Genomic DNA, 12,981 nt, shown 5'->3' with positions numbered 1-12,981 from the left:
GGTCTTGGCAAATGGAAGCTCACTACCCTTCCTAGCTTTGACACTTGCACTGCCTATTTCATTTTACCCAACAGAGTATTATTACCCATTAAGTTGGTGCCTGATGTTCAACATTAAGCAATTATAGAAATTCAAAAGTATGTTAATAGGATTGTGGTTGTTAACCTTTTAAAGGAATCATTTTAGAGATTTCATCTGAAATTAGTTTCAAAGTAATTGGAAAGTTATGCCATGTTTGATATTTTACCCAACCTTAAAAAGTTAGCCTTCCAGTTTCATGGATGGTGGCGACATTATAGACTCCTGGGTGTTTTTTGTCAGTTTCTCATGCCACCCAAATCCCACAAATGTGATGCAGAAGGCCCATCACGCAGTGGGGTGTGTCATAGAAGAGGAACACTAAGACTTAACATTGTTATGGTTAAGTGGAAACAAGACTGCTTTTTCCAGGGAGACTTATTAACCCTCAAGGTTTCTGAAGAGGATGCAGACAGAGCCCTGAGAAATGGCCCAGATAGAGCAGAGAGAGAACTATATTCTTGGCACACCCAACAAGTGTGCAGGGACACTCAGGTCCTACAGCATTGCCTCTCACAATTCACTCCTTGCTTGGCCTAACACATTGACCAAACTAGAATTTTTAACGTGATTGCTCCTTCATCAGCTAAATAGAAGTAAGAATCTCATATATTTAAGGCTATTATCCACAAGACTCAAAGCAGCAGATGAAGCCAGGCTATGGTGGGACCTCTCACTTCTCCAGGTTCCCATCCTCAGCCACTAAGTGTGTGTGTGTGTGTGTGTGTGTGTGTGTGGTGGGGGGAGGTACATTACCTAGCACAGCCACCATGTAGTCTGAAGCCTATTAAAACCCATGAGTTTAAACATCTATTAAACCTTGGTGTCACTTGTCCACGACTAGAAGGGGAACAGATAAGCTAAAAAGCAACCCCTCGGAATTGGAACCATCTCTCATGACCTTCTTTCCTCCCATACAAAAATGTAACTCAGGTACAGGTCACTTTAGGTGAATACTGGTAAATGTCCAAGGACAGCCCTAGGGCTCTCCAACACTAAGGTCTGAAGATGAACTAGCAAAGGAGTAGCCAGTGATGTGGGAGGAAAACTTTGAGGTGACCTTTGAGGAGTTAAGAAAAACAGGAAGAAATCGGCTTCAAATGTCACTAAGATGGCAAGTAAAATGGAGGCCAAGAGTGGACCATTAGACTTAACAAAACCACTGGTAATCTTAACAGATTCCTTAGAGTGGTAGTAGTGGTAGCCTAATTGCAGCATTTAAAGTAAAATTAGATACAAAAAGTGTGGTTAACTCTTTGGCTTTACTGTAGGGGTTTGGAGTAAAAGGAATATTGATAAAGGTAACTGCTGGAGCCTCGAGTTTGATTAGGCAGGAGAGCAGACCCAGCACTCAAATGGGAATGCTGTCCTAGCACAACTCATCCAGTGACAAGGCAGGCAGAAAATGTAAGCATTTACAGATGGCAGGGTGTAAGTAATGGGAATTCGTGAGCATCTTTTCTGCTTTAAACTTCCTTAATGATTGTAGTAAGCAAGGTCATCAGCTGAGAGAATGGTAACATTAGAGGTTTGAGGAGAGAAAAGTTATAGAACAGACTGAGTGAGTGGAAAAGTTCATCTTCACAGTACAAATGCACAGCAGGCATTTTACAGCTACAGGAAGAGGTAGCATTTAGATTTAAAAACAAACAAGCCAACTGGCTCTTTCCATTATTCCATCAGTCTACCATAGTGTTTTTCTCAAAAGTATGGACCCTGGCCATTAGCACCTCCTGAAAATGTTTAAAATACAAAATTTCAGGTCTTGCCCTAGAACTAGTGAAAAGAAATTCTGGAGATTGGGCCGTCCAATGTTTTAACAAGCCTTCCAGATGGTCTAAGAACCATCTAAGTATTTCCATGTATTAGCCATGTATAACACCTCCAGACCACTACATCTCAATCCTACCCTATCTCAGCTACTTACAGCAATGGATAAAATCTATAGAAATCATTAAAAGTTCACATTGCTATCAATTTAGAACATCTGAACTCACCAAGCTGTCTTATTTTAAAAGAATGATCAGAAATAAAACATCACAAATAGCTTTTATTTGTCACCATGAAAAGTCTGAATTTTAAACAGATTCTTGGACTGGGGGCTCATATCCATCAGCTCGTTCAACTTTAGCACCTGTCTCGTCCCCAGTAGCTTTTCCAGAACTGCTGCCTTCACCATGGAGCTCCATGAGTTTTCCCACTAAAAGGAAGGAAATATTGTTATGGCATACTACATCTTGAAACAGTGGTCTTGACATGACAGAAAAAAAAAAAATCCATTATCTCTCTTCCCTGCCCCCAAACCCCAAACACACTCCAAACCATGCACTTTGGCCACATAATTGTTTCTTTCAGGAATCCTGCGATTTTTCACTTACACTCAAACTTGGGCTTCTTCAGCATTTTGACTTTTCTAACAAAGACATCATGGAGAGGATAAATTGATTGGCAAGCCTTTTCTATGTCTTTTCCAATGCTATCTGGAATCCTGCAAACCAGTAATGATAGATTAAAATAAATCTACACATATAAAACCCCTCATTTAAGCCACATAAATCCTCGAGAGCTTACTATAACCTCTTTACAGGTGAAGGTAAAATGATCTGAACTACATAGCAATTTAGTAGCAAAGTTAGCATCTGGGCCTTCTGAGTCCAACCTTTATATGCCTTTTCCATTACACCCCCTTAGCCAACTGCATGGGAACATCAGAAAAATGTTAACAGCTTTATCACTGGACATCATATGGGACCGAAACATTTTGTCATCATTTATTCCCATACGTTGATTGTGGAGGGTTTTTTTTCTATTCAGTGAATTTTCTAATTAAGGCAAAAGCATTTCACTTCCTGTGTTTCAAGTCTAACTGCCATGAAAGCTTCCTCCAAAACATGATAAAGAAACCAAATCACATTTACTGAGAGCATACTTTCATTTCAAGGGATGTAGCTAGATTGCTTCAAAGATAGAATTTTAAACATAGGTCTGACTCCACCTTGTCTTGTATGCTTTTCCTAATTTGAGGGATAATCAAGAGTTCTGGGGTTGTGTTATATGAAGGAAAAAGAAACACTTACAATTTATTAACCACTTCTTTCAAGTCATTTGTCTGCACCTCTCGGGTCATGATTTCCATCATCTTCTTCCGGATTTGGCGGACCTGTTGATGCTGAGCATAAGAAGTCTTCCGAATTTGATTGTTGCGTTTTTTAGTAAAACCAACACAGAACAGACGAAGCAAATAACCATCGGTAGTCTTGACATCAACATGAGCTTCAATCATGGTCTGGCAAAAAAGGGACACTGTCAGATACTCAAGGTCTTAATGCTATTATTTCTCCCTATTAAATTCTAATATAAAAAGTTACACAATAGAGTTTAACTTACATGCTTAATTTACAGAATTAACTTCCTTGAAGTGAACTTACCAATAATAGTTACCCCAAACTGTTACTATCTTTCATATCCAATTAAATAAGTCCTCCCTCCTCCTCTTATCACTATGGCAACAGCACCTTTTACATATACATGCCATCCTTTAACATCCTGCCCTTTCCCCCAGTCAACTGTACAACTCTGCAAAACAAGAGGAGAATAGTTTGAGTTTCTACAATATAGACACCTATACTTATTACAACAACAACAAAAGTGCTCTGCATAGGTGAAACATAACACTAAATGCACATACTTTCAATGGTTTAATGTTCCAAACTAAAGCTGTGCTGAGAATTAAAAATTCAACATCACAGCTAAAATGTAATTAAAAACTCAGTAGTCATATTAATGCCTAAATTCAAGAAAAAAAATCCTAGAAAAGCTGAACTGCTTCTTTTGCATTTTACAAATTTTATACCTTACTTAAAAAAGGAATACAATTACTGCCAAAAAACCTTAATATATTCCCAGAAATGCAACCATAAAAACTTATGGGACTATCATAAATAAATGATATAATCAATATATTATCATATGGGACAGAAACATTTTGTCCTCATTCATTCCCAAATATTTCAAAGCTGATGGTTAGCCAGACATATGAACCAATGCATTTATTTCCTGTAACAATATTTACTAAATGCTTTCTGTGTCAACTCTGCTAAGCACATTTATATTAATTTTTTAACTTCATAACTCAATAAGATGATACTGACATTTTAGATAGAGAAAACAGGACTCAGCAAGCTTTAAGATACTTGCTCAAGAGAACACAACTGGGAAATGGAACCAAGATTTTAACTTCATACCAGCTCTGCTACTCCTATTCTGCTCTATAGCCAGAGGTAAGAGGTAATCAAGACTAGCCCAAACTACCCTTACACTTTAAAATTCACCAGATTGAGGTCCACATATTTGGCAGACAAAACTGCAAACCTAAATCCAAACATTCTTCAATCAGCTACTAATATAAACGAAAAGCTAATAACCCAATATTAAATCTTGAACAATTTAAATAGGATCATGACTTGTTCACTGCTCTTGCTCAAGTTCAGAGTGCCAATCCCAGAATTAGACCTTGATAATAGGAAATTAATTAATTTATTAGAAATCAAAGATTTAAAATCAAATCCAAACATTAACTGCATGATATGCTTCTTGCTATCATTACACCATGTCATTATACCTTGGTCAAGCATGACAAGCACCATGCACTCAAGGATTTTGTTCTCACCTGCCATTTTTTGACCATGGAGCACATTTTGTCACGGGTAAGATCCATGCCATGAAAATTAGTCAGGCAGTTTTTGCCTTGAACATCCTCAGTAATTAGCTTGAATTTTCTAAATGCAACTTCATCATTCTGCAGATCAGCTAGGCTCACTTCAAAAACACGACCCTTGAGACCATCAGATGCGATTTCTATAAAAGAATCAATTGTCTTATTAACATTAGGAACTACATATGCAAAATTAAGCCAACAATATGTTCACGAAGTTGAGCTTACTCAAGTTAATGGTAAATTACAAAAACGACTTTCACTTTTGTAACCAAATCCAGGTGGACACAAATGACTTATTGACAGTGCCCATTAGCAGCTCATGCATTTTCTTAGTTAATTCTAAAAGTACCACCTTGCTTCTACAACTGTCCTACCAAAAACAAGCACCAAGGGGCCAAAGCTGCACCCAAGAGTTGATATTTCCTTAGTCTCCCACCACAGGGTCATCAGTAGATCAAGATACATACACATTTTAAGAAAAATACAAAGAAGAAGATACTCACTGGTTCCTTGAGTTCTTGTGACTAGTGTTTTTCCAATATTTCTTATATTGAACATAGCTGGTGCTTTCACATCATACCAATCTTTCTTAGAAAATGGGTCAACCCTAGATTTTAAAAAATATACTTAAGTTTTATCGGAAATAATAATTTTTTACTTTCCTCATTCCAAAGATTTTAAAAGGCTAATCGCTTATAGACACTGCATTAAAACGATTCCTCTCACTTAAGTATCGACGCATATATCCAGTTCCTGCTGTTTCACTGTGCAGACCAGAAACTTCAAAAAGTAGTTAAGCCACAAATGTACATACTCCCCCCCATCCCCAATGGGCCATCGACTACACTGTCTCCAAATAGTATGCACGTCTCTCGAATTTCACTGGTACATGAGGACACGTACTGGTTACCCAGGCTTTTCAGAGGACCTCATGAGCTTATTTGAAGCTCCCAGGTTCCACCGTGCCTAAGCAGGGGAGCGGTGCGGGGTCCTGGGTGAAAAAGAATGCCTTTTTCCACTCTAGCCCTTAGCATTGATTACCCACGGAACTTGAGGCCCATGAGCCCAGAACACGGTACATGCTTGCCCCAAATCGCGACGGCAATCCATCTGAAAAGGGTCGCACACAAGACCCAGGGAGCACAAGGGAAAGTCTGCTGGCCCGCCGCAACGCAGCACTCCTATCTGCCTGGCCGCGGTTCGGAGTTTAACAACCCAGCACGTCCAGCACAATCCGACTGGCATCTTCGCCATCCGGCCTGAGCCGCGATCCAGAACCCTCCCGCCAACTCCAGCTGCATCCCCAAAATGCAAGGAGCTGCGACAGTCGCCACTTACACTTTCTTCTTGGCTCCTTTTTTGCCGCCTTTCGTAAGGCGCTTATTCTTGCCGACCGCCATGGTGCTGCTAAGATAGCCAAAAGGGCGGAAGTACAACTCGCGCGAGAACTTAGGCCTAAGGGGCGGGGAAGCGCAATTCACGTGACCTTTGAACCTTATACGTATTTCCGGCCTCAAGAAGACTACGACAACAGAAAAAGTCACTCCTCCGACTGTAGCTGCGACAGCGCCCTCAAGTGTAAGGAGACTGCCCCACCGAGGCTCCGCTCCACCAGCGCAAGTGCCGACGGCCTGCGGTGCAGGCTTCGGGCTACCGATGGTTTTCGTGGCTGTGACGCCCGGAAGTAAGTTTCGTTGAAAGAAGACTTCCACTCCACATCGTTCCAAGCTGAGCTCACCATCTCACTTCTAAACTTACTTCTTCTCGAAAGCATGGGGTTTGGAATCCAGGTTCAAATGCTACTTTGAATAGTATTTAGCCTTGTGACTTATCTATGTTTGGTTTCCTTGTATTTAAAATGAAGATAACAATATAATCTACCTCATAAGATTGTTAGTAGGATTAAGTAAGTATAACTTCGGAGGCACTAATAATGTTCTCTTTGTTGATAACGGTGTTGGGTACTGGGGGTATATTCGTTTTGTGAACATCCATCAAACCGTACACTCATTTGTACACTTTTCTGTTTTTTTCTTTAATACATTGATACATATCTTAAAATGAAAAAAGTAAACTCTGCTGATTGTTTCCCTTAGGAACTGATTTCAGTGTTTCCAGACATTTTGATTTTTTCAAAAAAAGCTGGAAATTTTTTGTATGTGAAATCTCCATTTTTTTCAATTTTTGCAACTAATACCCTCCAATTTTTTTTTATGTTATTTTATTTATTTTTTATTGTAGGGATTTAACAAAATACATCCTGGCTAGATGTGGCCCGCTAGCTTCAACTGTGCAGCCTCTGGAAGCTGGCTCGCAGAAGCTTGGTACTCAGCCAGTGGTATGTTACAGTTCCTTTCTCTAACTTACCCTCTGGCAAAAAAAAAAAAAAAAAAAAAAAAAAAACCCCTGTGACCAAGCCAGAAACTACCACTCACAGCACCCAACAAGCCTTTAAATCCTACAATCCCTTCCTGTCTTACCCTTCATCCCTTACCTCCTAGTACCTACCTACACCTTCTAAAAGAATCTTCCTAAATCTCCAGTCCTATCCTCAAATCTTTCAATAATCTTTCCATTAATCTCTGTTGCTTATAGGATAAATTCAAAGTCCTTATTTCACAACAATGTGAAAATACCTGACATTACTGAACTGTACACTTAAAAATGTTTAAAATGGTACCTTCATCACGTACCCCAATTCCAGTCATCTAGAACTACTTAAAATTCCCTGAACAAAACATTTTCCCTTGCCTTCATTTTCCTCATTAGCAGGAAAATACCTGTGCATTTTAAGACAACTCAACTTCATTTCTTCTTTCAGTTAAGAGATCAATTCCCCGAAACAGACTTTCCCTCAGACTTGCTCCCAGGAGACCTAGCACTGCTTCTTAGTAACTATTGATTAAATGTGTCCCTTTCTGTGAGTGGAGGGCACACAGTACAGTCATTTTTGTATTTGTGTCCATCTCTTAGTACATAGTAGGCCCTCAGAACATTTGTTGGATGATCACATAAGATAGATAATATCAGTGGTGTTCCTAGTTTTTGAGCTTTATAGGATCAGTCCAGATTTTCAAAATAATTTTGGAAACCAACAGGACTGCAATTTTTAAACTTCACCAAGTTGTAAAACAAAAGCAAAAAACAATTGCCATTTACTATCAACATCATTTCATTTGAAAATTATTATTTTGACCCTCAAAAATAAAGAACATATCCTCTAAGAGTTTGGTTCTTTTAAATAAATAAATCAGCTTTATGGAAAATTATAGACATTATTTTCCTTGTCTGATTGCAGGCTGGTAAAAACCAGTGACTGGGGAACTAATGTGTCCTTCCAAATATATCAAGTCTATTAAACTATCAATTCTATACTAGTAACCTTGGCTAAGTTTACTTCATAAGTGGCAGTTCAGTAGTTTAAAAATTTTCCAATGGCAAATGTGATAGATTCCCAGGCTACCTATACCAGAATAAAACCCAAACTTGCCTCTTCATAGTGTTTCTTCTTTCTGCCCAAGAGTGAAATCCCACAGGGAGGCATTAATGAAGTCAGCTGCATCTAGTTTATTCTAGCAACACCAGCACCTAAGGGATTTGTTAGAGGTCCATATTTCAATCCTCAACTTTGTTTCCTAATAAAAGCTTTTTTAAAAAAAAGAATTTATATTTCCTTGACACTGTTACATTAAATGAACAATCAGTTTGAATTTAAGCATGAGGGCTTTAAATCGGTTTATGGATCTCAATCCTTTGAGGATTTCAAAACTAGAATAAAACGGAATAAAAAAATGTCCAGAGTATATCAAACCTCATAAGATGTCAGTATTTCATTTTTTTAAATCTGTGACTGATCTATTAAATCCAATGATTTTGGAATTTTGATTACTATATTTTTTATTTCTAAAAGTTCAATTTAGTTATTTTTCCATTTGTGTCACTTTGTAGTTTCTTATTTTTTGCAGGCATCCTCAATATAGATTTAAACCCAGTAAACATAATTGTTTTACAGTCACTGTATGATAGTTAAGGTATCTGAAGTCTCTACCAGCCTGTTTCTATTTTCTATTTTTGTGCTGGTTCTCCTCCATTAAAGTCTAGTTTCCTTGAGTTCCTAGTTATATTTGTGTACTGGCCATTGCGTTTGGTGCCTGTGATGAAGATACCCTCTTCCAGAAAGAACACGAATATCCAGTCAGAGTCCTACAGTCGTTTAATTGAGGTTTTGGCTTTAGGCTTCCTGGGCCACCCTGGAGAGTCTGCCTTCCACCCAGAGGGGGTAGGATAGGTGAGCACCAATTAAAAAAAAAATCGTTACAATATAATGCCATTATCTTTGATTCCCTTTTTCTTCTCACACAACAATTCATCAGCAAATTCTGTTGGCTCTTATGTTCAAAATATAACCAGTTTTCACTGTATCCCTCCACCCAGGGTAAATTCATTTCAGAACTCCGGAGGATGTCATTTGGATTTTAGTTTCCATGAATAGTGTCCTGTTTTCACCACTCTCTATCCTCTATACTTCTTTCTCTAACTCCCTAGACCAAGCTACCACCATGTATTTGAACTTTTGATTCTACACTTGCTTTACTACAATGAATTTACCACATAGCAGCCAGTGTCCTTCTGCTGTTCAAAATCCTCCAGTGGCTTCTCATCCCATACAGAAGAATATCCAGAGTCCTTATGGTAGCCTGCAAGCCCCACGTTATTTGAAGTAGTCAACAAGGTCATTTTCTAAACATGATGGGATAGGGATGGGAGGAACATACGAGGGATTGGAATAGTCAGACTTTGAGAAGCAGGGTAATACCAGGTTGATTTGGCTGATCTGGCTCACTCATCGCTCCATCTGGATCCCTCCCAAAGCTGTATTCTTGATCAAAGAGGATGACTTTCTCTAGGAGAGAAGAGGACCACTCTTCGGCCAAAGGTATACAAGTAGCTGTGCTCCCCTGCTAGAACCTCCAAACAAGCTCTCAAGATCCATTCGTAGGGGAACATAGCATAGTCAAGCTTCCAAGATTACAGACACATCCAAATGAGGTGCTGCATGTAGCAGTCTGCCTTTCTTAAAAAGAAAAAAAGAAAAAAAACTGGACCATTATAATGAATGCATGAAAGGTGCTGCAGAAATAAAAAGCTTCGAAAAGTGAAGCACCAGAAAAAACTGTGAATGTGCTGATTTTGATCAGAAGCTTGGTTTATAAGAACTGAGTAAGATAATGGAAATGGTTATAAGCAAATTTATGTGAGCAGTTCAAGGGACCTCAAAAGTCAGGGTCCAAATGTCTATGAGAGTCACTTTGGTCTGACACTTAGGGGATAAATTAGTGGCCTGGAGGAGGAAGAATTTTGGTTCTGGAAGGAATTTATTGTGTCCCTGGGCAGAAATATTTTTGATTAACAAATGAGCAACTTCAAGAGTCAGAGATAGAGAAAAGTATTTTTGACAAGATAGGGAGTAAACAGTATGATTTTAAAGAAAATGCATTCATTTACTCATTTATGTATTCATTTGTTAGTGATAGGCACTGTGAAATGGGGGGTAAAAACCAGGCTCTGCCTTTAAGAATCTTAGTATGCCAAAGAAATTGAGTAATGTAAGCCTGTATACTTAAACATTGCCTAATCTATATATGGATTCTACTCAGTGACACCTTCAAATGATACAGTAAAGCAGCAGTCTCTGTAGTACCATAAAGTCCATGCACAGTCAAGTCAAAGTACAAAGCCTTCGAAAACATTATGCATGTTGTTTAAACTTTTGGTCAGAATAAATATCCACATACACACTTCTTACTCTTTGCTTCCAAAATCTATATTGCAGATAGCATAGAGTCTATTAAATAGTGTGGAGAGCCTCTTAAATAGAATCTCTGCAATGGTATTCACTGCAACAGATTTCTACTTGTAAACCAAATATTTATATTTACTCAGTGGTATTATCTAGATGCATAAGGATCTTTATCCCTTCAGTGGGTCCTTTATTTTGAAACCTTCTCAGAAACTGGTACTATACAATTTGCAATTAATTGACATGGCTTCAGTCCCAGCTTCCCTACCAGCTAGTCCTGTAATCACTGGCAAACCACTTAATCCCTCTGAACTATAGGTCCCTGTAAAATGAAAATAATGCCTGCCCTATCTACCTCATAGGATTATTCCCATGCTCTCAGTAAAAGTAGAAAATACATAGAACATTGGCATTTTAAAAAAAAAATTGCTATAATTTCAGACCTTGAGCATACACCAGCATCCAGGGTAATATTTAAAGTGTCACCTAATTTTTCTAAGTACCTTGAAAAATGAGCTTAGACGGCATTTCTCTTTTTCTCTGCTAAGCTACCAAACAGCCTCATGGTTTCTATTTCTATTCCTGTTGCTGCATTTTTCCTTTTAATAATTGTTAAAATGAGTCTCTACTAGTTTAAGTCCCTACTAGTTACACTGAAAATACTAAACAAAATAAAAGAGAGAGACAGAGAGAGAGAGACAGAGAGAGGAAAAAGTACCAGAAGCTTTTATTATTATATTACGGCAATAGGAAAGAAAATTAATATCATGGAAGTCCTGGCCTAATCAAATTATTCTCATCTCAATCTCTTTAAATCCTCACAACAATGCTGCAGGGTAAGATTATTAAATGAGGAAACAAGACTCAGTAGTTTAAAGATTTGCCCCAAATAATAGCTTTAAGCGTGGAGCTGGAACTCAAACTCAGGTCTGATCACAGAGATTAACTTTTTTTTTCTCTAACATTCCCAGGCAATGTTGATTTGATGATCTGGGGTTTATGTTATAAGAACCACTGGGAAAGACTTCAGTATTTATCATTTAGTATCTGTAAAACTGCATTAAATATTGGGTTGGAAACCCAGGATATACTGGGTCTTGAGACACACACACCACACACGCTCTTTATTGTGCACTAAAAAAATAAGTTAGAGGAACAAAAAACACATGAGACATATAAAAAACAAAAAATAGCAAGTGTAAATCTTATTTAGTAGCATATATGAATGGGTTAACCAATCCAATCAAAAGGTAAACATTGTCAGGATTAGAAAAAAAGTCCAACTTTATACTGTTACATTTCAGATTAAAAGATACAAATGTAAAGTAAAAGAATGGAAAAGGATATATTATGCAAACAACAAAAGAAAGCTACAGTGACTACTAGTATCAGACAAAATACTTAAAATCTATTAACAAAAATGCTTGTAGAGGTAAAAAGGGATAGTTTGCCTTGATAAAAAAAAATGCTTTTCAAGGAAAAGAGGGATATTTCAATCTATTAGGAAGCTATAACAATTGTAAACACACAAGTCATCAAAATGTATCAAGCAAAAACAGAAACCAAGGGAGAAATAGTTCTAAAATAATAGTTTTAGACTTTAACATTCCACTTTGAAAAATGGGTAAAACAACTCGATAGAAGACCAGTAAGGAAATAGAAGACTTGAACAATGCTATAAACCAACTAGACCTAACAGACATCTAAAAGCATTCTACCCAACAATGGCAGAATTTATAATCACACAATCTTCTCAAGTGCACAGGGGAGATTCTCCAGGATAGACCATATACTAAAGCCATAAAACGAACCTCAGTATACTTAAGAGGATAGAAATACTATAAGGTATGTTCTCCAACAAGAGTGGAATGAAATTAAAAATAATAGAAAGAATTTGGAGAAACTCAGAAGTGTGTTGAAATTAAGTACATTCCTAAACATCCAAAGGGGCAAAGAAGAAAGCAAATGGGAAATTAGAAAATAGTGTGAGATTAATTAAAATGCAGGTACAACATACTAAAATTTATGAGATGCAGCTAAAGCAGTGCTTATAAGGTAATTTATAACTGAAAGTGTCTACGTTAAGAAAGAAGAAAGTTCTTTAATCGGTAACTTAACCTTTCGCCTTAAGATACTGGAAAAAGAAGGTCAAACTAAATCTTAAACAAGCAGATGGAAGGAAATAATAAAGATTACAGAGGAAATTAATGAAATAAAGAATAGAAAAACAATAGAGAAAATAAGTAAAAACAAAAACTGGTCCTTTGACAAGATCAACAAAACTGACAAGACTTTAGCTAGAATGACCAAGAAAAAATAAAAAAAGACTCACATTATTAGAATCAAATAAAATAAGGAACATTATTGCTGACTTTACAGAAATAAA

The 12,981-nt window shown here is 37.5% G+C and overlaps 1 protein-coding gene, 1 long non-coding RNA gene and 2 other non-coding genes across 4 annotated transcripts; 1 reads left to right on the top strand and 3 right to left on the bottom strand.

Moving 5' to 3' along the window:
* Positions 1–2,108: 2,108 nt before the first annotated feature.
* On the bottom strand, positions 2,109–6,271 carry RPS3A (ribosomal protein S3A). Its single transcript, XM_016144560.2, has 6 exons — positions 6,134–6,271; positions 5,299–5,402; positions 4,748–4,935; positions 3,156–3,364; positions 2,457–2,566; positions 2,109–2,278 (listed from the first exon to the last, which is right to left on the bottom strand). Exons 1-6 carry the CDS (start codon positions 6,193–6,195, stop codon positions 2,157–2,159), a joined length of 795 nt encoding a protein of 264 aa, XP_016000046.1. The 5' UTR covers positions 6,196–6,271; the 3' UTR covers positions 2,109–2,156.
* Positions 2,783–2,854, bottom strand: LOC118612823. The gene has a single exon (XR_004955079.1). It is a non-coding gene; the product is annotated as a small nucleolar RNA SNORD73 (small nucleolar RNA).
* LOC118612824 lies at positions 4,010–4,078 on the bottom strand. Its single transcript, XR_004955080.1, has one exon. It is a non-coding gene; the product is annotated as a small nucleolar RNA SNORD73 (small nucleolar RNA).
* LOC118612425 lies at positions 6,232–10,702 on the top strand. Its single transcript, XR_004954866.1, has 2 exons — positions 6,232–6,701; positions 7,037–10,702. It is a non-coding gene; the product is annotated as an uncharacterized LOC118612425 (long non-coding RNA).
* Positions 10,703–12,981: the final 2,279 nt, after the last annotated feature.

Source organism: Rousettus aegyptiacus, unplaced genomic scaffold, assembly GCF_014176215.1.
Source record: "Rousettus aegyptiacus isolate mRouAeg1 unplaced genomic scaffold, mRouAeg1.p scaffold_m13_p_16, whole genome shotgun sequence".
NCBI lineage: Eukaryota > Metazoa > Chordata > Mammalia > Chiroptera > Pteropodidae > Rousettus > Rousettus aegyptiacus.
This window is presented reverse-complemented; position numbering and strand designations above follow the sequence as displayed.